Here is a 21,928-nt window from a genome sequence, read left to right as displayed (position 1 = left end):
TTGGGTTGTATTAGTTTTGGTACGATGGTTCTGTATGTAACTGAGACAATATTACTTCAATTGTGCTTAATAATTAACAGGGGCAATGTTTGCAGCCAGTCCTATATCACACATACACAGACACAAACATTCACGAGAACACAGACACACTTATGGAACACTGTATATACATATAGTGTCCCAAGTATGTGTGTGCATGTTTATCTGTAAATTAAAAGTAAACTTTTGCTAAAATGTAGCAGGAAAAAAATCAGTGAAGGACTATATTAATGCTTCTCACTTAAATCAGAGAGAAGCATTCTGAATTCAAATCAAACATCACTTATGGCCACAATTGAATACATAGTGATTACTTTTAAAATTTGTAAACATGCACAAAATACAGTATCACCATAAAACCTCTATTATGACTTCACATTTATATTATAAAAAAAATTACATATTTTTTTTAACTGGACAAAAGTCTACTTGAAAAGAAAATGACTAATACTGTGTTTTATTTATTACAACTGAACTCTTGAAGGTTATTAGTGTATGTGTGAAAACAAAATGAAATGGAAAGTGGCTACATTGCACAATTCCAGGGAGTAAATAGAAAATTAAAAAAGAAATTGTGGCCCCTAAAGTTGTGCAACATGACAACCCTCAGGGATATTAGCCATGTTCTGAGCTATATTTATAATGTGACTAAAGTAAGTCCACTTCAATGAACTGATCTCTATGCATTCATTGAATGTCTACCGTTGATTAATACTTCAAGATAATGTGTAATAGTCATGCATATCAGCTGTATTTCTGAGTCCTAATGCAGTTAATTTAATTTCCACTAAGAGAGTAAATACAAAACTTGAAGTGGGGAGAAAGTAAGATGTGTAGAGATGTACTAGTTTATGCTCTAGAGCACTCCAGGTACTTTCCTGTTTATTCAAAACCTCACCTGAAAGTGATTGGAGACACAGAAATTCTTCCGGTTGGTTGTTTCTGTTTGCTTCTTTGTTGTTGTTTTCCTCTCTTGCTTTCTATAAAGCTAAAACTCATCAGGCTAAAATCAGTGAATTTAATACATATTTAAATTTGGGAAATCATTCTTAATGACAATTTTTAATGCCTTTATATATTTCATTGTCAGTCTTTACATGATGTTCCCAAAACTAAGACACAAAGTGTACTCCTGTGGGAGATATTGTTGATACAAAGCTCAAACCATATAACTAATTGCTTATAGTTGTATACCATTTAAACTCAAGAAACTTATGCATTTGTGTTATCCAAGATGTTTACTATCACTGTTTAGTCTTTGGGTACATATTTTGAGGGTGTAGAATTTCCCTTGGTCCTTTCCTCTGAGTCCTTTCAAATTAATTGTCCGTCAGGTGCTTCCCTGTCTTCAGGGATATGAAAATCCCTCAGATTATACTTTGTTGAATCAGGATGTAACTAGCTTCTTAAACAGGACTGCTATTCCAGACCATGTAGAGTAAATTTCCTTCAATCTACTCCCTCCCGATGATTTAAACCTGAGTTTTCAGAGCTACATTATTATTGAAAATTGGATTGCTTAATTTAATTTTCAAATGAATCTGTTTCTCTAAGAATGGAGTTCTTAAATAATTGAAAAAACATGTCTTTTTGAGACATTTTATACATCAGATACAAATCAGTCAGAAAAATTTATCTATATCTAGTGGTTTCTGGGGGCCCCTGTTGGCTCTAGAACAATGCTATGTAGGCAAGTGTCTACATAGAAGATCACATTCTTCAGAAAATAGTTGTCTGTCCCAGAAACATTGAGTATTATGACAGATTTTATTTCATGATATTGGCAATAAAACGTATTAAATTCCCCTGCTGTGGGAGGAAAGACTAGAAGTGCCTATGAATGGATAAAGACATTGTTTTCCTGCAAACAAAGTGGCACTTTTAGTAACATTAAGATTAATTATGTACTGAGATATTCGATGAAATTATGCACTATATTTATTTTACAAATATATGATGAACACTGTTTACATGTAACAGCTAAATTTAAAACAATAAAATCTTGTCATTGCTTACAATCTGACGGTATATCCTTTGTCACTGGGAAATCTATTAAGTAAAGTAAACATATGGAAAGCTTTTATTTTAAAAAGTATATTGCAACTACATTTTCAGAGATGAAAAGATCCCCTTAGCTAAGCAGACCAAAAGGATACATTACTAGCATCTTAGAAACCATCCCTATGACCATTGCAAATAGATGTCAATTATGACAGGTTCATTTTCCTGTTTTTGAGGCATATATTAGTAAAATCATACAGCTTTTGCATTTTTTTGTCTTGCTCATTTTACTCAACATTCTGTTTGCGAGATTTCTCCTTGTTTTTACATGTGGAGATACTTCATTCATCCTCACTGCTGGGTAGTTTGCCAGAGGATAAAGTTACCATAAAGTTACTTACCTCATTTGGAACAGGAGTCAGCAAACTACGGTGCATAAAGTTTTTATTGGACTTGGAATATGTTATCTTATTTATATATGGTGGATATTTTTTTCTTTCTGTCATACAAGAAATATTCTGAATGATTATGACAAGGGTTTGTGGTTTGCACTCTCTAAAATATTCACTACTTAGCACTTTTGGGAAAAGTTCGTCAACTCTTGATCTATTGTGTTGATAAAAATTTGTGTTATTTTCAGTTTTTATGCTGTTGTAGATAAGGCAATAGTGAATATAATCGTACATATCTTGGGTGAACAGGTTAATTCATTTCCCTTGGGAATAAAGCTACGAATGGAGTTTTGAGGTCAAGGACATTTATATGTCTAGATTTAGTAGACACTACCATACAGTTTTTGTTTTGTTTTGTTTGTGAGGAAGGTTAGCCCTGAGCTAACTGCTGCCGATCCTCCTCTTTTTGCTAAGGAAGACTGGCCCTGAGCTAACATTCGTGCCCATCTTCCTCTACTTTATATGTGAGACGCCTACCACAGCATGGAGTTGCAAGTGGTGCCATGTCTGCACCCAGGATCTGAACTGTCTGACCCTGGACTGTCAAAGCGGAAGGTGCGCACTTAACCTCTGCGCCGTCAGGCCGGCCCCCTACCATAGAGTTTTACAAAATAAAATGCCAATTCTCATTTCTACTCAAAATGTGTAAGACTGACAGTCTTTCCACATCTTCATTAATATGTGATATTGCCATTGTTTTTATTTTAAGCAATCTGTGGTTTAGTCACAATACTGCATTTAGGTATTTATTTTTATTTCCTTGAATACCAATAAAGTCGGATATCCACTTCTATGTAATGCCTATGAATCTCTGAATTTGAACAACATGCCACTATAAGGGTCATATTTAAGTATTTGATCTTTTGAAGTTCATACTATCTGGCTGGATTCATTGTCTCCACTATTTCAGGTTAAAACAGCCTAGATGTGACAAAACTTTTGTATTAAAAAAAAGTGATTCATCTTTTTTTCTTTTTTCAAAACATTTGCAATACTTGGATGGGTTTACACAGGAGTAGATTCATATTTTATAAAGACAGATTGCATCAACTGGAAAGGACCTTAGAGCTAACCGAGGTGAAGTCCTTCTTTTACATAAGGGTAACATGGGTATAGAAAGAAAGAGTGGCATGTTATATACCACGGTGATTTAGAGTTGCATTGTTAGCTGGTTCATAGCATGGTTCTATAAAAAGACACGTCCAGGGAGGTTAAAAATTGACACCTCTGGCTTTAACACTGGATCTCCTATTTATTGGGTTATTGAACATTATCACTGCTCTAATTCTAACAAATGTAGTTACACAACTTATCCCCACCATATGTCTATCTGTTCTCTCTAGTAGATATATACCCAAACCTACCTTTGCTATGTCATACTTGTGCTTAAGGATTCAGTGGCAAGGATAAAAGGAGTCAAGCTATAAAACTTGACCATAATATTAACACAGTACACACAGTGATTTATGGCATTGTATTTGGACAATGATATTTGCCATGACTCGTTGGTGGATGTCTGAGAAGGATATGATATGAAAAGACTAATCAGGGAAAGGAATCATTTTGATTAAGCTTTTGCAGAGGACACTCATTTATTTATTCAAAAAATGTTTTTGGACGGAATCCTCTCACCAAGCACAGCAAATTTCAAAATAGAAATATTGGGGAAGAAGACAGACAAGAGCTTTGCATTTAAAGAACTTTGAGTTAGTATAGTAGTCTTTTATTCATTCTTATTTGTTAATTTACTGCTTATACACTTCTAAGTGTTATGATGGAACATTTATAGGGTGACACTAGCACAAAGAAAATATGCAAATAAACCTAATTTAACCCACAAGCACTTCCTTCAAATAAGCAAGTTTATTAAACCCATTGTTTAAAAATATGCATTGGAATCTAGAAACCTTAGAAGGCAAGTTGAATTGGTATCGGGGGAAGGGCTGCTCTGCCCATGATATCTCACTGGAACATACCTACGAACAGAGAATGGAGGTATAAAAAAACCTTTTTGCAAAATAAGCTGATCCTATGACTACTCTTAACGAGGTTGGAGAGAAAATTAAGATCAATAAGGAAGGCTCCGTACACTCAATTTAGGCACAATGATAAATCATAAATGATATCTAGAATGTGTATTGATGAGACTACAGGAACTCATGGCAAAGCACCTAAACTTAGGTCTCAAAATCTTTAAATAAATACTTTTGGGTGAAAACACAGTTTCACCCAGGAGATAATTTAATGCTAATTGCTTTTTTCAGGGCACCTTTCACATCCTTATTCCTTAAGCTGTAGATCAGTGGATTTAACATAGGGATGACAACTGTGTAGAAAACGGAGGCCATTTTATCCGTGTCCATAGAGTAACTCGAGCTGGGTCGCAAATACATAAAGAGGAGTGTGCCATGAAATACAGCCACAGCAGTCAGGTGGGAGGCACACGTAGAGAAGGCTTTGTATCTTCCCTCGGCTGAGTTCATTCTAAGGATGGTAGTTATTATGTAGATGTAGGAGAGGAGGACAGTGACAATGCTGCAACCTACGACACAGGTACTGAAAGTGAACAAGACTATTTCATTGACGGTTGTATCTGAGGTGGACAGGGCTAGTAAGGGTGGGATATCACAGAAAAAGTGATTGATGATATTGGAATTGCAGAATGAGAGCTGAAATATGCAACAGGTGAAGATTGTGGAATCAATCAAACCTTCAGTGTACACAATGGACACTAGCTGGGTACAGACTCTCCTGGACATCGCGATTGTATAAAGAAGTGGATTGCAAATAGCTACATAACGGTCATATGCCATGACAGCCAACATAAGACATTCCACATCCGCAAAGACACCCCAAAAATACATCTGGATGGCACAGAAACTATATGGAATCCTCTTTTGCTCAGATAAGAAATCAACCAACATCTTTGGAGAAACAGTGGTGGAGTAGCAGACATCACAGAAAGACAGATTGCTCAAGAAATAATACATGGGTGTGTGGAGACTGGAGTCCATCTTGATCAGCAGGATCATCCCTAGATTGGCAATCACAGTTATGCCATAAACCAGCAGAAAGAGTACAAAGAGACCCTGCTGCACATCCTGCCTGTCAGAAAGTCCTAGGAAAATGAAGTCAGTAATCACGGTGCAGTTCTCAACAACCATCATTCCGGTCTGGAAATCCCTGGTTTTGAAAGAATGAAATAGAAGTGGAGGATAATATCATCTTACTATTTTAATTGTTAAACTGCTGGTCCTTTCTATTTTACACTTATTAGAAAAAGATAAACAATGTTAAGCCTGATGTAGGGAAACTGACTCTCCCGGAAATATAACCAGTTTAATATAAAATGATAATGACAATATCCCACTCTCATTTGTACAACACTGTACAGAGTTTGTAGTGCACTTTAACCTAAATTAAATCATTCTATTTCCATGTGAACCCATGTCGTATTTATGATAATCTTTGCTACTTCTGTCTTATAGATAAGAAATTTATGTCCTCAGAGTCAAGGCAATAGTTTTCACAATTAGTTGGAGCAGATAACCCAGATCTTATGACAAGACTGCTCTGTTTTCAATGCTGTTAGTTCCTGTAATAGAGAAGCATAGTTAAGTGAGATGTGTAGGTAATGAATATTTTCCTTTGTTTTTCTGACATCATTCAAAATTGTGGAGCAGCAAAACTATGGATATAACTTGTCCCCATTTCCCCATTAACCCTTCAGCTCATATCTATTCTCAATAAACAAGGAATAGGAGAGTCTGAGTTTCAGGACCCTCTGAAGCAGGGAGGGCAGTGGTTGCTCCAGAAGAGGGTGGAAGGGTCTCCATGAGTGTTGCACTAGAGTGCACAGACAGAAATACGCCAGGGCTAAACAGGCTCCCTCTGACAGCTGTTGTGGCTCAGGGGAGAGTATGAAGAATGTTTGGGACCTTACTCTAGGGATGCTGGTAACACAGATGATAGAGAAGCAAGAAAGGGAGTATGGTTGCTGTGTAAATCGCTCTGCCCTAATTGACTAGAATCCTCTTGACCTATTCAGCATCAGATAAGATTTGTAAGACAGGTGATAAAAGGACTCATGTGTCCAAATTCTAATGTTTTCAGAGAACCATGTCTGAACTGTGCCCCCATCACAATCCCTAGAAATTGTAATATTGTTTAATTGTTTTCTTTGATTCCTATTTCTCTTGAGTATCTCTGAAATCTGCTTCTCTTTGGTTTAAAAGAGATAGTGGTCCTTGAGAGGCCAACTGAATTCTATGTCCCACCGCTGTATTTTACTCAAACCAATTATGTTATGTATAATGTCATGCATGAACTACTCCTCTGTTCTGTGAGAATATGAGAAATGTGGAGTTGAAGACAGATGACGGTCAGAAAAACTACATCTGCATACTGATTTAGTGATCAATGTGCAAGTCTCCAAAAACTCGCAACACATTCCTTAAAATATCTATCCCTGTAGAAACATCATTAAACAAATATTTTCCCTAAAAATGAAAATATTTTTAAAAGCATATAAAAGTACAGATAAAAGATTAAAAACAATCTAAACTAAAAATGTCCTACTTCCTCCACAAACATGCTTGCAAATTATCGTAAGCTCTGCTATCCTGTATATATGTTTTAAAATAAATAGATTTATAAAAATGATTAAAATCAATCTATTTGTTTATACATATGTATCTTTTTAAAATAGATTGATAAAAATAATTAAAATAAAGTTTTTCATATTTTTTCATACCTTCCTTGTTTTTCTAACATGCTTAATGTGAAGGCTAAAAGAACTAAAGAAATCCACAATATAAATGACAGAAACAATAAAAAGTATTAGTACCTGACCCAGAACTACTGACTCCTTGGTTACATGCAGTTCTCTCTGCAGGAGGGTTCAGCATTGTTTCCTCACTGGCATGGATTATATTATCATGTCTGTGTCTGGTCCCTGGGTGTTGACCACTTGGTCTCTTGAGAATAAGTGACTCATGTAACAACATGGTTTATCATTTGATGTATCATACGAGTAGGGTGATTGAGAAAAAATGCAGATCATTTTTTTAATTTTTCCTTTTGTTCCTATCTACCTTACTGCCCCAAATTTTACCTATTTAACAATAGTAAAGATCCAAAGAGCATTTCTTTTTTCCATTTCTCTGGTCCATTTATAAAGATTTTGTTTTATTTCTATAATTTGCAAATCAAATATGCACCCACTGATACTCACACTTACATAGACACATATGCACACTCCTCATTAAACACATTCATAAAATAAAGATTTTTGTAGACAGTGAAAGCTAACCATATTTTCACTGCTTAAGGATAACTGGATGTATTGTTTATACTATCAAATTTTTAAACAAAAATAAGATCAGAATAAACATACTTATATATATATAAATAAATAAGTATTAAGATTATAGGCAATGCATTCCTTTCTAATATTGACATTCATTTATTCAGTCTATCCTCTTCTAAGGGCCGCTTGGTTTATACACAATCTTTGTATCAAAAAATTGTCATATGAGTAAAATCATGCATCCATAGTTTATCACAGGCGGATGTTATTTTTAAATAAATCTTAAGAGATAGCCTTTAAAAGCAAAGAGATATACTTTTAAATAAAGGCAAAATATGGCCTTCTTACCATAGTCAGATGTTTTATATTATCTATTTATCACTCTATATTTTCATTTATTTTATATATTATCACATATGCCCTGATTTGTCTCCAATAGTCTCATAATATTTTACACAAATTGAAAGCCAGTCATGACAAAGAAACTGGAGTCTATTAGACATTAAAGTTCACTGAAATCATAGAAATATCTCACAATAGATACCCGAATATGAGGAAATGAAACAAATGTGTCTGAACAGATAATTCTCTCAAGTATTCTTATAGAATGTTATACTATGCTTATATTAGTGACATTTGAAAATTCACGAAATTAATGACCCATTGACTTCAGATTTCTGAAAGAAGTGACAGACCATCTAAGTCCCACCTCTAAACAAAGGCAGGATCTCAACAGTGATTGAGAGCAGAGGGGTTGCCACATTGGGAGGAAATCTGTTTTATTTTTATCAACTGTGCACTTAAACATTATGATTATTAATGTGAAGAGAAGTGTGGTGGAGGGTGAGCTGCATTGCACACTTTCAGGAAGCAAAGAGAAAGTAAAGAAATTGGTGCCCCTTGACATTGTACAACCTGGCATCTTTGGGGGATAATCTCTGTATTGGCCATTTTTTTTCAGTATTATCTATCATGTTTGTGTGAATCACTGCTGTACAATTACAAGCACGGGTGCTTTGGCTTTTTCTTTTTGAATACTTACTGTTGATTAACATTCTAAAAGTTGTACTGTAGTCTGTACATTAGCTGTACATCTTGTATTAATGCAATTAAATTTATTGCCACAAAATTTATCAATGAGAAATTTGTGTCAACAAATAGCAAACAAAGATGAGCAAGGGATGTACTAGTTGTATGCATTCCGTTACTTGAGATAGTTTCCTATTTCTTCTGAAACCTCACCTGAAGTAAGCAGAAACATAGATGTGCTGAGGTTTTTTTGTTTACTCGTTTGCTTGTTGTTGTGGAGTTTTCCCTTGCTTTTCATAAAGATAGAATATTTTTCAGGCAAAAATCAATGAAATTGGTATCTTTAATTTTTGAAAAATTGACTTTACTGACAATTTTTAATCCTTTTTATAATGTGCTGTCATTATTTGCATGATGATCTCAATACTAAAATACTAAATGGACTCCTGTGAGAGATATTGTTGATGCAAATCTCAACCCACCTAAGTAATTGCCAATAATTTTACAACTGGTAAACTCAAGAAAATGATATATTTGTCGTACCTAAGAGCTTTGCTACCATTTTCTGCTTCTCTTGTGCATATTTGGAGGAGAAGTCATCCTTGCTTACCTTCCTCTGATTCCATTTCATACTCATTTTTCCTCAGGTGCTTCCACATCTCCAGTGATGCCAGAATCCTCAGGTTCCGCTATTCAGACAGGATCCTAACTTTATCTTCAAAAACATGGCTTCCCCTCCAGACCGTGATATGGGAATCAGAGGGTATAAAACAATAAGGTCATTTTATCCTGATCTAGAAAATAGGAGGAACTCAGCTTGAAATAAACGAAGAGCATAGTTTCCAGGAAAATTGCCACAGAACTTAAGCGTGAGGTGCAGGTAGAGAAAGCTTTGAACCTCCCATAAGCAGAGTGGATCTTCAACATTGATAGGATAATAAAACAATAAGTGACAAGAAATCCTGAAATGGTACTCAATTCAATGAAGCCAAAAATGGTGAATGATATCAACTCATTAACCTGAGTATCTGAGCAGGAAAGGATGAAAAGTGGGGGCACATCACAGAATAAAGGGTTAATCTCATTTGTCCCACAGAAATATAGCGGAATAGTAAACACGTTCACTGTGTAGAGCAAGTGTTTTCTAATAGCCTTGTCCCAATCAAAGGCCATTACTGCCAGCAGTAGACCCTCAAATCTGCAAAGATATAGAAGACGAAAAATTGCAGAGCACAGCCATAAAAAGAAATTGATTTGTTACTGGCAAATAGGTCCACTTGAATTTTGGGCTCAATTGCCATGGAAAAACAGAGGTCACAGAAAGAGAGGAGGCTGAGGAAAAAGTACATCAGAGTATGAAGCTGTTTATCCATTCTACTTAGAATGATCATTCTAATATTTGCCAGGAGATTAATGAGACAAACAACTAGAAACATGGTAGCTTTGATCTAGGGGGTTATGGGTAATTCTCAAGGGAAAGAATTCAGTCAATGAAGCAATTTCCTCTGTACCTTCATCTTGATTTGTAATAAACTGATGCAAAATTATCAAGGAAATAATAGATAAGGATTTGACTCTTCTGGATACCCAAAAAATACTATCTGTAAGATAGAATAAGACTAGTTTTTGAAAATTGTCTTCTTTACCCTCAGGATATAGCCCAACAAGTGTCACTTTTAAAGAGGCATTGTTGTCTTGTGAAAAAAATAAAAATGTCTAGGATAAGAAGTTGATAAACTTTGATTCTATATGTATATCTCCTTCCTGAGATATGAGTTGTCTTAGCTTCTGTTGCCAAAAGTCAGGCAGTAGGTTTGAATGGACTGAAAGCTCATTCTGATCCAAAATAATTTGAAAGAAACAACAAAGTTAGAAAATACTAGGATATACAACACTAAATCTCTCACATGTTTGACAAAAAGGATGAAACATTGCATCATTCAATAAATATAACTGATTTTATCACAATGATATTGTATAAGTTAATAAATGAAATAAGTATGATACTGTTTTTGGTGTATGGTGTCTTTAGTGTTTCCTGAAAGGTGAACGTGTTTTACTGAACTATCCTATCACTGTTCCTCACTGGTTTGTCAACAGCATATAGAACCATTTGTATGATTACCTATTGCTCAAGGAAAAATCCTTTGACAAGCAAAAGAGAAGTGTTTAAAAGTGGGAGCAATTGAGTATAATGCATCAATTTGCATATGTTTTAATTTTAAGTTGATTCTTCCATTGAAATGAAAGTGGGAAGAGGAACAATAAATCTTTCTGAGACATATAGGTTTCTACTTCTTGTATTTATGCACACCATGTATATGTGTGTATACATTGAGATACGAATATTGGAAAGTGAATGGTATCCCGATATTTATTTTCTCTAGACATGCATTATGATATGTGATCCATTTAGACTTGCATTTACATATATTGTTATTTGTAGTGTGTTAACTCGACCTTAATTTGAAAAAGACAAAAGCAAATCTTACATTCACATGTACAAAAATATTACTTGAACAGTGATAAAAAAGTAATTGTTTACTTATGAATCTTGATTAAAATATAAATAAGTAAAATCTTTACTATTCTTCTAAAAATGACTAATGAGTTTGGTAAAATTCACACAGCTCTAACAAACAATTATCATTGTTCGGCCATTAGATTGCAGAGATTATTTAACTGAGTAAGTAGGCATAAAATGATTTATTTACAAATCCCTCAATATTGATTGCTTATTTTTCCAAAAAAGTAAGTATTTTTTCCTTATATTCTTTCAATTTAGCCATTTAGAAAACTACTTGATAGGAAAAATTGCTGCTGTTCTGTTCTGTTCATGTTTCATATTGTTGTGACTGTTGGGAATTAAATCTCTAAGCCTCTCTTCTGTGTTGTGTGAAGGAGATTAACTTTGATTTCTGATTCCATATTTTCCCCTGTGAAGGTTGTGACAATTTTCATAAAGGCTGAACTTTTACTTATTCACTTGTGTCACCACATTAAGTAATGTCAAAAAGTCAACAGAAGTTAATGTTATGAATGCTGTGCTTCAAGTCTACCATGAATCTGTATCCTCCTCCAGAGAAACCAGATATCTGAGGGAAATCAAATACTGCTTTTTGAAAGTTTGCATTACACTACTTCACTCTTGGGAAAGATCTACCTGTTTTCACTAACCGAAAGAAATCTGAAAAGGATTTTCTCTTTTATGAAAAAAGCATTTATTTTCTGGGGAGCTATTTACCTGGTACTTTTGAGAAGCAAGAGTGGCACCACCAACCTTCTTCCCCCAGAAACTACACTAAGCATCAAGCTACCATAGCTTTGAACTGTGTCTGTGAGCATCTGTGCTTTATTTCAACTTATTTTGTGCATCTGTTAGCAAGCTGCATCCTAAGCCATCAGAAAAGGCTCAGAGAGCTTGCAAGGGTGTTCTGCTTAGCATAAACTGGACATAATTAAGCCTCTGTGATGAAAGAAATAAAGACGTTATGGGTGCATTGAATTTGCCTGTGTCCATCATTTGTACTATTTATGAGAAGGGAATGATTCTTGAAAGCTGCCAAACTTAGCAGCAGAGTGGTCTCTTTTAATCGGAATCCAGTAAATGGATAAAATGGAAAGTCTATTGCTTGAGTGGATTGATGGGTGTACATACAAAGTGTGGTGTTCTGTTAAGCTGTCTTATATTTAAAGAGAATTCAATCAGTGTTTTTAATAAACTCAAACAGAATGCACTGATGCTGATGAAAGTGTTGGGAAAGTGAATTTCATTCCTGCTTTTACTATAGTTAGTGTTATTTTAGGTTTTATGTGTTATTTAGTATGATTTGGTAGGTTTTTTGGGGGGTCTAGGAATGTTTTTAAAAGTCAATATAAATTAATGGGAATTACTTCTTCACTTTGCACCATTTCAGTTTTTGAAATGTTCCACAGCAACATGCTACTTTTGCATTAAGGGAGAAACCTATAGATCATCTACTAATGTTTTGCATCTCCTCTTTACTGTTCATTCTGTTTCTTCCATTTCTGAAACATTCTCCTTCATCTTCCATTTAGAAATATAGTGATCCTACATATTGCTTTTTTTCAGGAGTCATTGAACCCTTTCCCCCAACTGTATGTTAACCATCATCATTTCAATGAGTTTTTGACTATATAAAATCCACTTTACCTAGTTCAGTCTTTATTGAATTATGTTTTTTATCTATTCATATATGTGACTTTCTACATTCCCCTAATCTTTAGCATAAGTATTTGCATGAGTAAGACTCAGTAAATATGTGTTATTAAATAGTTTCCTGTTGTTAGGATGGTGGATATTCAACAAAGAACAGAAACAAACAGCCGGTAAGTGCTTTTTTTACTAATATAGTTCATCCGTATAAAGAAGATTCTTTTAAAAAAATGTGTTGGGGTGATTCTTTTTAAAAAGTCAGTTTTGCTGATTTCTAAATAGCTTTTGTGTGTTATTACTCTTGGTAGTACTTAGAAAACCAAGGGTTACGGAATGTGTGAATTTTCTATCTACCCAAATCCCTCCCCTACAGCTACTATGTAATGCTCCAACTCCTTGAATCTTGATCAACAATATTGGTCCCTGAATTGAATGGACTCCTTCATTGGAACAGAGAGATATATCCTTCATTCCCATTAATCTGATATTAAAAATGTTTTTACACTCCCTACTACAAATGTGCTTTTTAAGCACCTCATCATTCAACACTGGACTTGTGAGGTAACAGGTGTTTGTTTAAATATATGTTGTTGTAGAGATCTTACCAAATTCTTTGTGTTTTTTCACGTAATAATTAAATTATCTCCGTATGGATCATGTATTTCAAATATTTTTTTCTGTTTCTTGAGCTGTCTCTTACAATTTCATTATACAGATACTGAAAGTGAAATCCAGAAGTAATCAGTAAACTTCTGCAAGTTCCTACGCAAGAAGTTTGTCTGACTCAAATGTATTTGCTCCTAATAAATTTCACATTGGAATGACCTTGAGGGCATTATGCTAAGCAAAATAAGTGAGATAAGTTCGACGGAGAAAGACAAATACTGGATGATATCACTTTTACATGGAACCTAAAAAAACTGAACTCTAAGAAACAGAGGGTAGAGGGTAGAATGCTGTTTACCAGGAACTAGGGGATGGGGATATTGGAAAGATGTAAGTGGAAGGGCACAAATGAGCAGTTATAAGATGACTGAGTTCTGGAGAGCTAATGCACTACATGGTGATTATAGTTAACAAAACTGTATTATATACTGCAAAGTTGTTGAGAGACTAGATCTTAAATTATCTCACATCAAAAGAAAAGGTAATTATATGATGTGGTGGAGGTGATAGGTAACATCTGGTGGTAATCACATTGCAATATATAAATATATCAAATCAACACATTGTACACCTTATACTTAATGTTATATGTCAGTTATATTTCATTTTTTTAAAAAAATCTATCGTTAAAAAAGATAACCCTCTAGGTTGCTCTTATGAAACGTTATAGCGTGTTCATGTTAAACTTACTAAAATAGTCATGCAGATCCTTAGACTTCTAAGAAAACTGAGATGTCATCCAAGTCCCACCTCTAAATCAAGGTAACATTACACTAGTGATAGAGGTAGAGGAGAACAATAGAAAAGGCTTCCATATTGAAACATACTCCATTTTAATTAGCTTAGCTAGACACTTCATCATTATTAACTTTGGCGTGCAATGAGGTGTTGTATTGAACAATTCCAGGGAGCACATAGGCAATAACTGATATTTATTAATAAGGTGCCCATGACATTGTAAAATGTGCCTACCTTGGGAGATGCTGCCTGCATTGACTATGTTCTGAGTGATATTTTATAATATATGAATCAGTGCAGAATGCTAAAAAGCACAAATTTCTATGTGCTTATTAAAATCAACTGTAGATTGTAATGTATAATAGCATATTCCTGCTGTACATTCTGCCTTACTGCAGTTCATTTCTTTAGCACAAAACAAGCAAATGCAAAATTTATGTGTACAAAAAATAATTTATGAAGTGATGGGCATAAGTCAGTGTAAGTACACAAATACTCTAGGTACTTTGCTTATTCTGTCACCTCAACTATGTGTGGTGGTGGTATTAACTAGACATTTTTTGATCATCATTTCACAATACATACAAATATTTTATCATTATGTTGTACACTTGAAATTAATATAATGTTATTTGTCAATTATATCTCAATAAAAATGATGGATATATTTCTTTCTTACACATATATGTGAATAATGGTCAGTCTAATTCAATTTTACACAGAATGAATAGGTTTAAATTTTATAGATACAAATACATTTGATATGTTTTTCATAAAGAACATTGAGTTGGGAAGAGATTTGGACAGTGAGCAAGAGGTTCTGTTAGTGATCTATTCTGTGAACAACAAATAGACTAATAGATATTATAAAAAATTACTTGAGATAAATATTTTTATTTGTCTGAAAACGGCGTTCAGTCAGTAATGCAAGACAAAATAACTAGCTGAAAATTGCATGCTTTTTTACTGTGCTTTTTCATCCTTATAAATACAATTGAAATTTTAATTTTTAACGTCAAATCAGCTGGTATATCGCAAGTATGATTTAGGCTGTTAGTTTTAGATCTGAGTTTAGAAAAAGGGCACCACAGATGACATGGCTTTGCTAGATCTGATTTTATATTATCTGATACAGAAAATTATACAGGACTTTGTAGGAAACTGATCTGATATCTCCTATGTAAGAATTACCGAGAAAAGAAAGAGATATTGTGCATACATAATTCAATACTTCTGTTATTTTTATTAAAAAGTTAAAAAACCTGTAAGACTTCCACTTGAAGTAGGATATGACAATTCATAGCAGTTTTGGCTCTCATTGAGAACTTCTAGGAAAGAAGAAAGATAAATTACAAAACTAGAGAACAGAAACTGTGTCCCATACTCAACCTGGACACTAAGAACTAAACCATACTTCAGTGTCTACATTAACAAGACTTTGCTGTTTCTCTGTTTTTATTAGCGTGACAATTTTTCCAGGTGTTTTTCGCTCAGGTAAATGTTTTGGTTGTTCATTACAGAAATCTCCTGAACAATCCTTGGACTCTTCAGTGGAAAACATCTTACTCCCTAAATTCTTTGAATCACTTGCCACAAAACTCCTGTCTTGTTTCCATCAACCTGGACTGTTATCTTTCGATCTCTAGCCAATTCTAATCAAACCCTTGCTTTGAAAGAAACATCTTAAAATAAACTTCTCATTCTTACTAAATTATTACCTTTCTTCCTGTTCCCCTCAGAGACTGCCAAAGGTCTATGAGGCAGTATTCTCTCTTACTAAGGTAAGCAATAAACTCAGCTTCGTCTTATCAATTGGTTATGTTGGTGATATGTTGGAAAGCATCTTTTACATCCTATATATAAACTCACCAATATGGATGAGAGTGAGTATAATTCAACAAAGCTTACAACTATTGAGAGGTGAGATAATACCTGCCGATGTTTTTGTAAGGGTTTACCAACTATGAGTATGGACAAGAGACTGAAAATACGGGCTTTTTCAGAGTTTATGGCAATTACAGTGCTGGAATGTCAAAACTGGAGATGTGAGGAATCTCAAACAAGCAGTAGGTTTCCTAGTCCAGATGTTTTCTAATTCAAACCTTCAGCATGCAGTACACCAAAAGCACTAACAATTTTGGAAAAGCAAAGTGGAATTTCCCTCAACTTTTTAATGATTAAGATACAAAGACCTGCTATGAATTTGGGTTCTGAGAATAAAAAGGTGTACAGTGCTGGAGAGATTTGTCATATGACACTGGCACTCATAAACCGTATTTCTCTTAAAATCTGGGCACATATAGCATCTAAGAATATAGGAAGGTGGCTTCAACTGGGATCAGGAAAACTGGTAGAACTTTTGGTGATTGAATAGAATTAGGGTACCAACTCTGGAGACTCATGTGGCTTCAAACACACAGTGAACTCCTTTTCATGACATTTGCCAAATTCTATACTTTTTGGCATGGGAGATGAAAGATTTAAGCCAGAAACCACCAAGACATGAGTGGAAATTCTCACATTCTCTTCTTGCTGAAGAGATAAAGGGAGTCCTAGCCCTTAACTGGAATCCCTGGATTGTCATGCCCTAGAAATAGGAGTGAAATGGAGGTAGACTGCAACTTGCCAAAACCATAAGGAAAATCCAGCCCAGATCAGTTTCTAATTGGATAGAGTTTATCAGCTTTAACTTCTTCAGAGGAAGAATTGAACCCTCTTTGATGGGAAAAATCATCTGAAACAGCTTTCTTTATAGTCGCTATATGGCAATAAACAATTTACTAAACATGAGAACAGACAAGACCTTATGACCAATAAACATAGGAAAAAAATGCTAAAAGCAAATGCACGTTGAACCAAAAGTTGGAGCTAGCAAGCAAGGATTTTAAAATAACTATAATATCTTTAAAAAATATTTTCAAAAATTTGAAAAAGACTAGTGAAGAAATTCCCCAAAGAATTGGAATCCATAGAAAATATTCAAATTGAATTGAAAAATAAAATATGAAGAATGAGCAAATTATTTAATAGATTTAGTGGCATATTGAACATTAGAAAACAGGGAAATGAGTGTAAAGTGGCAAGGGTCAGGAGGGTTTATATTAGGCCTTTTTTGCTTGTAACTTGCAACTGGTGTGGTATAAAAAGTCATCAGAAAAATATATGCTGCTGTCACTCCAATAGCCAGAATGTCCACCATGAAACAGCCTTAAATCAGACATTCCCAGCAAATGCTCCTTCACATTGGGTCTGCATGGGAATGAGTGAATTCGAAATATTTTCCTTTTGCCAAGAAATCTGAAGAAGTCATACATTTCCACACACTAAATGGTACCAGCGACAATAACATAATCACTTATTTAGTAAGTGAGTCTCTAAATCCTAGAGAATTCCCTAAACTTTCAGTGTTCCTAGATATCTTTGATGTAGTTGAGATCTCTCATTAGGCTGCATAGTATTCTGTTTCTCACCCTATATATAAGTTTCCCAGATTTGTTGATTTTCTTTTAAGAATCTCTTCTGTTACTTTAGTAAGTTGACATCACTATTCTCTCTGCTCATGATACTCTAACCCTCAGGTTCCAGTAAATCAGCATCAAACCAAAAGCCCTGACTCTGTACTTTCCCATCCCTGCTATCAATACTCCAGTAGGTTGGATTAATTTTCTGATATATCGGTGAAAATACAATTGAATTAAAATTGAACTCATATTCAAGAACAAGTATCAAACTAACAAAGGCTAATGATAATTTAACCATGAATTCGTCCTGAAAAAACTGTCAAAGCCAGGGGAAATGTAATTTACATGAACTAACAAATATCTTGTAAAGGTGGAGTCTCTTCTTTTGGAATATGACAGGCTGAGAAATTCAGAACAACCCTCTTACTGGAAACAAAGAAAACATTGAGGAAACCTATTTTAAATCTACACAAAACCATCAAAGAACTGACAGGAAATTCCATTTCACCAGACCAAGAACTGGAGAAGGAAAATCTTCATCATTTTTCTATGTATAAATAATAGAAATATTTAGAGTCAAAGGGAAAATGAATATAATTAAAGCTGCAACACAACCTAGAGCAAGCTAAACTACAGATTTGATTGACTCAGCCCCTCATCCTATCATCTCATCAGAGGAAAGTTCATGATTCTGAGGGCAAATGTTATCAACCTGAGTCTCTGATGTTCTTTTATGCAAAATATCAAGGGCTAAATGAAAAAAAAAAAATAGTAAGATATATGTAAAAGCAGGAAAATTGTGATCCTTAATAAAAAAAATTTCAATAATATAAAAACACAGAAACATTTCATTAAACACTCATATGTAGGTTTCTTAGTGAATATAAAGCATAATGAGTGAAAAGTCAATCGCATTTAGTGATACAATAGTTCAGTAAAATAAAGTGAGGCAAAAACAAGTATAATATAGACAAAACAAGCCAAACAAACATCAAATTAACAAACATAAAAATGACAGTTTATTTCTCATATGAAATAATGGATTTCAAAAGACATTAAGATGGCAGCTTTTAAAAGATGAAATTTAAAAAGTCATACTATTAATCTGTATTCAGAAAAAATATTATTAAAAAACTTTCTTACAAAAATTTCACAAGGCTAAAGGGTTTTTCTGGTGAATTCTAAGTATTTTTTCAAGAAACAATTTCCAATTTTGCAAAATATTTAGGAAATAGATTGCATAATTTCATACTTTTTGTATGAAACCAAAATAACCCTAGAATCAAAAGCTAAGAACTTTTAAAAATAAGAAAATTACACTCTAATATGACTTATGGAAATAAATACAAAAATCCTTTCACAAAATATTGGTAAATCAAATCCAGTCCTGCATAAAACAGATAACAGGTTCAAGAAGAATTTATTTCAGAAATTCAATGTTGATGAACATTTGAAAATAATTAACTTATTTAACCATATTGACAGATTAAATGAGAAAAGGAATAAAATTATCTTAAGATATACAGAAAAAATGATGTGACAAATTCAACACACACGCAAAATGAAATAGCTTAGTGAATTAGAAGAAAAAAGGGAACTTTCTCAAGCTGATATATTAATTATCTATTGCTGCATAACAAATTACAAAATCTTAGGAATTTAAAAAAATATCTATTTATGACCTAACTGTCTCTGTGGAACAGGAATATGAGCATAGTTTAGCTGGATCCTACACAAGTCTACAGTCAAAGCCTTGGCTGGGGCTGAGATATCATCTGAATGCTAACTTGGGAAGGAACCATTACCATGATCACTCAATTCATTGGCAAAATTAATTTCTTTGCTGTTGTAGGAATGAGGGCTTCACTTCCTTTCTGGCTATTGGCTAGAGGCTGTGGCCCTCAGCTCATAGAGGCTGTCCTCAGTTCTTTGCCACGTTAGCTTCCAATATTTCTGCCTGCTTCATCAAAACCAGCAAGAGAAAGAGGATGTCTTGGTAAGACATGTTAAAATGGAAGAAGTAGCAATTGTGAGGTGCAACCAAGCAAATTCCCAGTTCTCAAGGGCTGAGAATAATTTTATGTGTCTCTCAGGTCCACCCTGTGGGGTCTTGGTCCCATTGTCCTCTGAGCCATCCCACTGTGGAATATGTCCGTAAAGTCAGGATGGAAATCCCATTACACAAATTTTGTTTCAGATGTTGAGACCCATGCTGTCATACACCAGGAAGGCATGAAAAGTTTATTACATTCTGAGGAAAGTAGGGTGGCTCCCGAGGAAGCCCAAAATTTCTCAGAGAGCAAAGAAAAGAAACTGTTTTTGGGTTTTCATAGTAGTTAGAAGGGAGACCTGGAAAAGGGTTCCCATGTGCATTAGTTTCCATGGTTCCTTAACAAATTATCACAAATTTAACTTAACACATACATTTATTCTCTTATAGGTCTTGAGGTTATAAGTGGGAAATCAGTTTTACTGGGCTAAAGTAAAGGTGGTGACAGGGCTGTATTGCTACCAAAGGCTCTAGGGGAAGATTTATTCATTACTTCTTCCAGCTTCTAGCGACTACTGGCATTCCTTGGCTTGTATCTTCATCATTTCTATCTCTGCCTCCATGATCACATCCATTCTTCTCTTCTGTGTTGTGTTAAATCTCCCTCCACTTTTCTCTTATGAAGATATGTATGATTTCTTTTTGAACCCATCCAGCAAATCCAGGATAATCTTCCCATCTCAAGATTTTAATGATATCTGAAATTGTCAAAAACTTCTTAATGTATGCAAAAGCCTTTCCCTTAGAAGTTACCATTTATATGTTCCAGGAATTATGCCTTGATATCTTTGGTAGCCACTATTCAGCTCACAACACTGTGCATGTGGTCTAGGTTTCTTGAGGTTTGAAATTCCCACCACTGCCAAAAAGAGGGGGATTTTTTTGTTTTGTTTTTGTTTTTGTTTTTATCAGCTTGCCCAGATGTGAGACAGAGGTGGGAAAAAATGAGGTGGAGCTGTCATCAGTCAAACATCAAAAAGGAATTCAGACTCTTTACCACCATTCATCCCTCATGTTTGACTGATGGGTGAAATACGCCATGTTTCACTTAATTGAATTTGAGCTGGTTTAAGTAAGTGACTGTGGTACTCCTTGAGGCTTTCACCCAGAAATTGGTAAGGGTGATGGAAGTTTCATTGACTACCCTTTTTAATAGCCCAATATTATGTATTCTTAGAAGTGAAATGAGTGACTTCATCATTATCAGTAATATCTGATACTCTGAGATTTGTGAGGAATTGTCTTTTCGAGGTCTGGTATTGTAGCTTTAGTACTCATGGAGACAGGCAATCTTGATCTATATTCTGGCTATCTGTCAAACAACAAGTTTTTACCTCAAAGGGGAAAACTTGGATAAGGAGTTATTGTCTTTGCCATTGTGCAAACCAGACAACCCAAAAGTCTATAAAAAGTTGAAGATGGTGGTGATAATAGGCCACAGAATCCTATACTAAGATGGCTGCTTGAAGTCTGAGAAACTGTGCTGATCCTTTTTTTCTCGCCTAAGATTACGGCTGTGCTGATTAAGGGACAAAAAGCAACTTCTCTAGGGGCTGGCCCAGTGGCATAGTGGTTAAGTCTGCAGGTTCTGCTTCAGCGGCCTGGGGTGTGCCAGGTCAGATCCCAGGTGTGGACCTACGCACAGCTTGTCAAGCCATGCTGTGGCAAGCGTCCTACATATAATGTAGAGGAAGATGGACACGGATGTTAGCTCAGGGCCAGTCTTTCTCAGCAAAAATGGGGCAGATTGGCAGCAGATGTTAGCTCAGGGCTAATTTTCCTGAAAAAAAAATATAGTATTCTACGTTTACTTAAATCTTTTTTAGGGGCCTCAACTTTTTATTTGTCAAATGGAGCCACAATTTTATGAATATAAAATAGAATTGTCAATATAAAACCATTTGGAAAGTAATAAATATTATAAAGTAGAGGAAGATGGGCATAGATATTAGCTCAGGGCCAGTCTTCCTCAGAAAAAAGAGGATTGGCGGCAGATGTTAGCTCAGG

At 34.7% G+C, this 21,928-nt stretch overlaps 2 protein-coding genes across 3 annotated transcripts in view; both read right to left on the bottom strand.

Annotated features, from left to right (window-relative positions):
* The window catches only part of LOC139074340 (cTAGE family member 2-like), a 624,763-nt gene that overhangs the window by 498,311 nt on the left and 104,524 nt on the right, over positions 1-21,928 (bottom strand). The gene's annotated exons all lie outside the window — the stretch shown is intronic.
* LOC103544391 (olfactory receptor 5W2-like) lies at positions 4,718-5,659 on the bottom strand. Its single transcript, XM_008511229.2, has one exon. The coding sequence runs from the start codon at positions 5,657-5,659 to the stop codon at positions 4,718-4,720; it is 942 nt and encodes a 313-aa protein (XP_008509451.2).

Source organism: Equus przewalskii, chromosome 11, assembly GCF_037783145.1.
Source record: "Equus przewalskii isolate Varuska chromosome 11, EquPr2, whole genome shotgun sequence".
NCBI classification, from domain to species: domain Eukaryota; kingdom Metazoa; phylum Chordata; class Mammalia; order Perissodactyla; family Equidae; genus Equus; species Equus przewalskii.
Note: the sequence above shows the minus strand (reverse complement) of the source record. Positions and strands in the feature narration are given on the sequence as shown.

Bases quoted from the DNA above. Each gene is read 5' to 3' on its own strand.
- LOC103544391 (XM_008511229.2), bottom strand. From the start codon at position 5,659: ATGATGGTTGTTGAGAACTGCACCGTGATTACTGACTTCATTTTCCTA.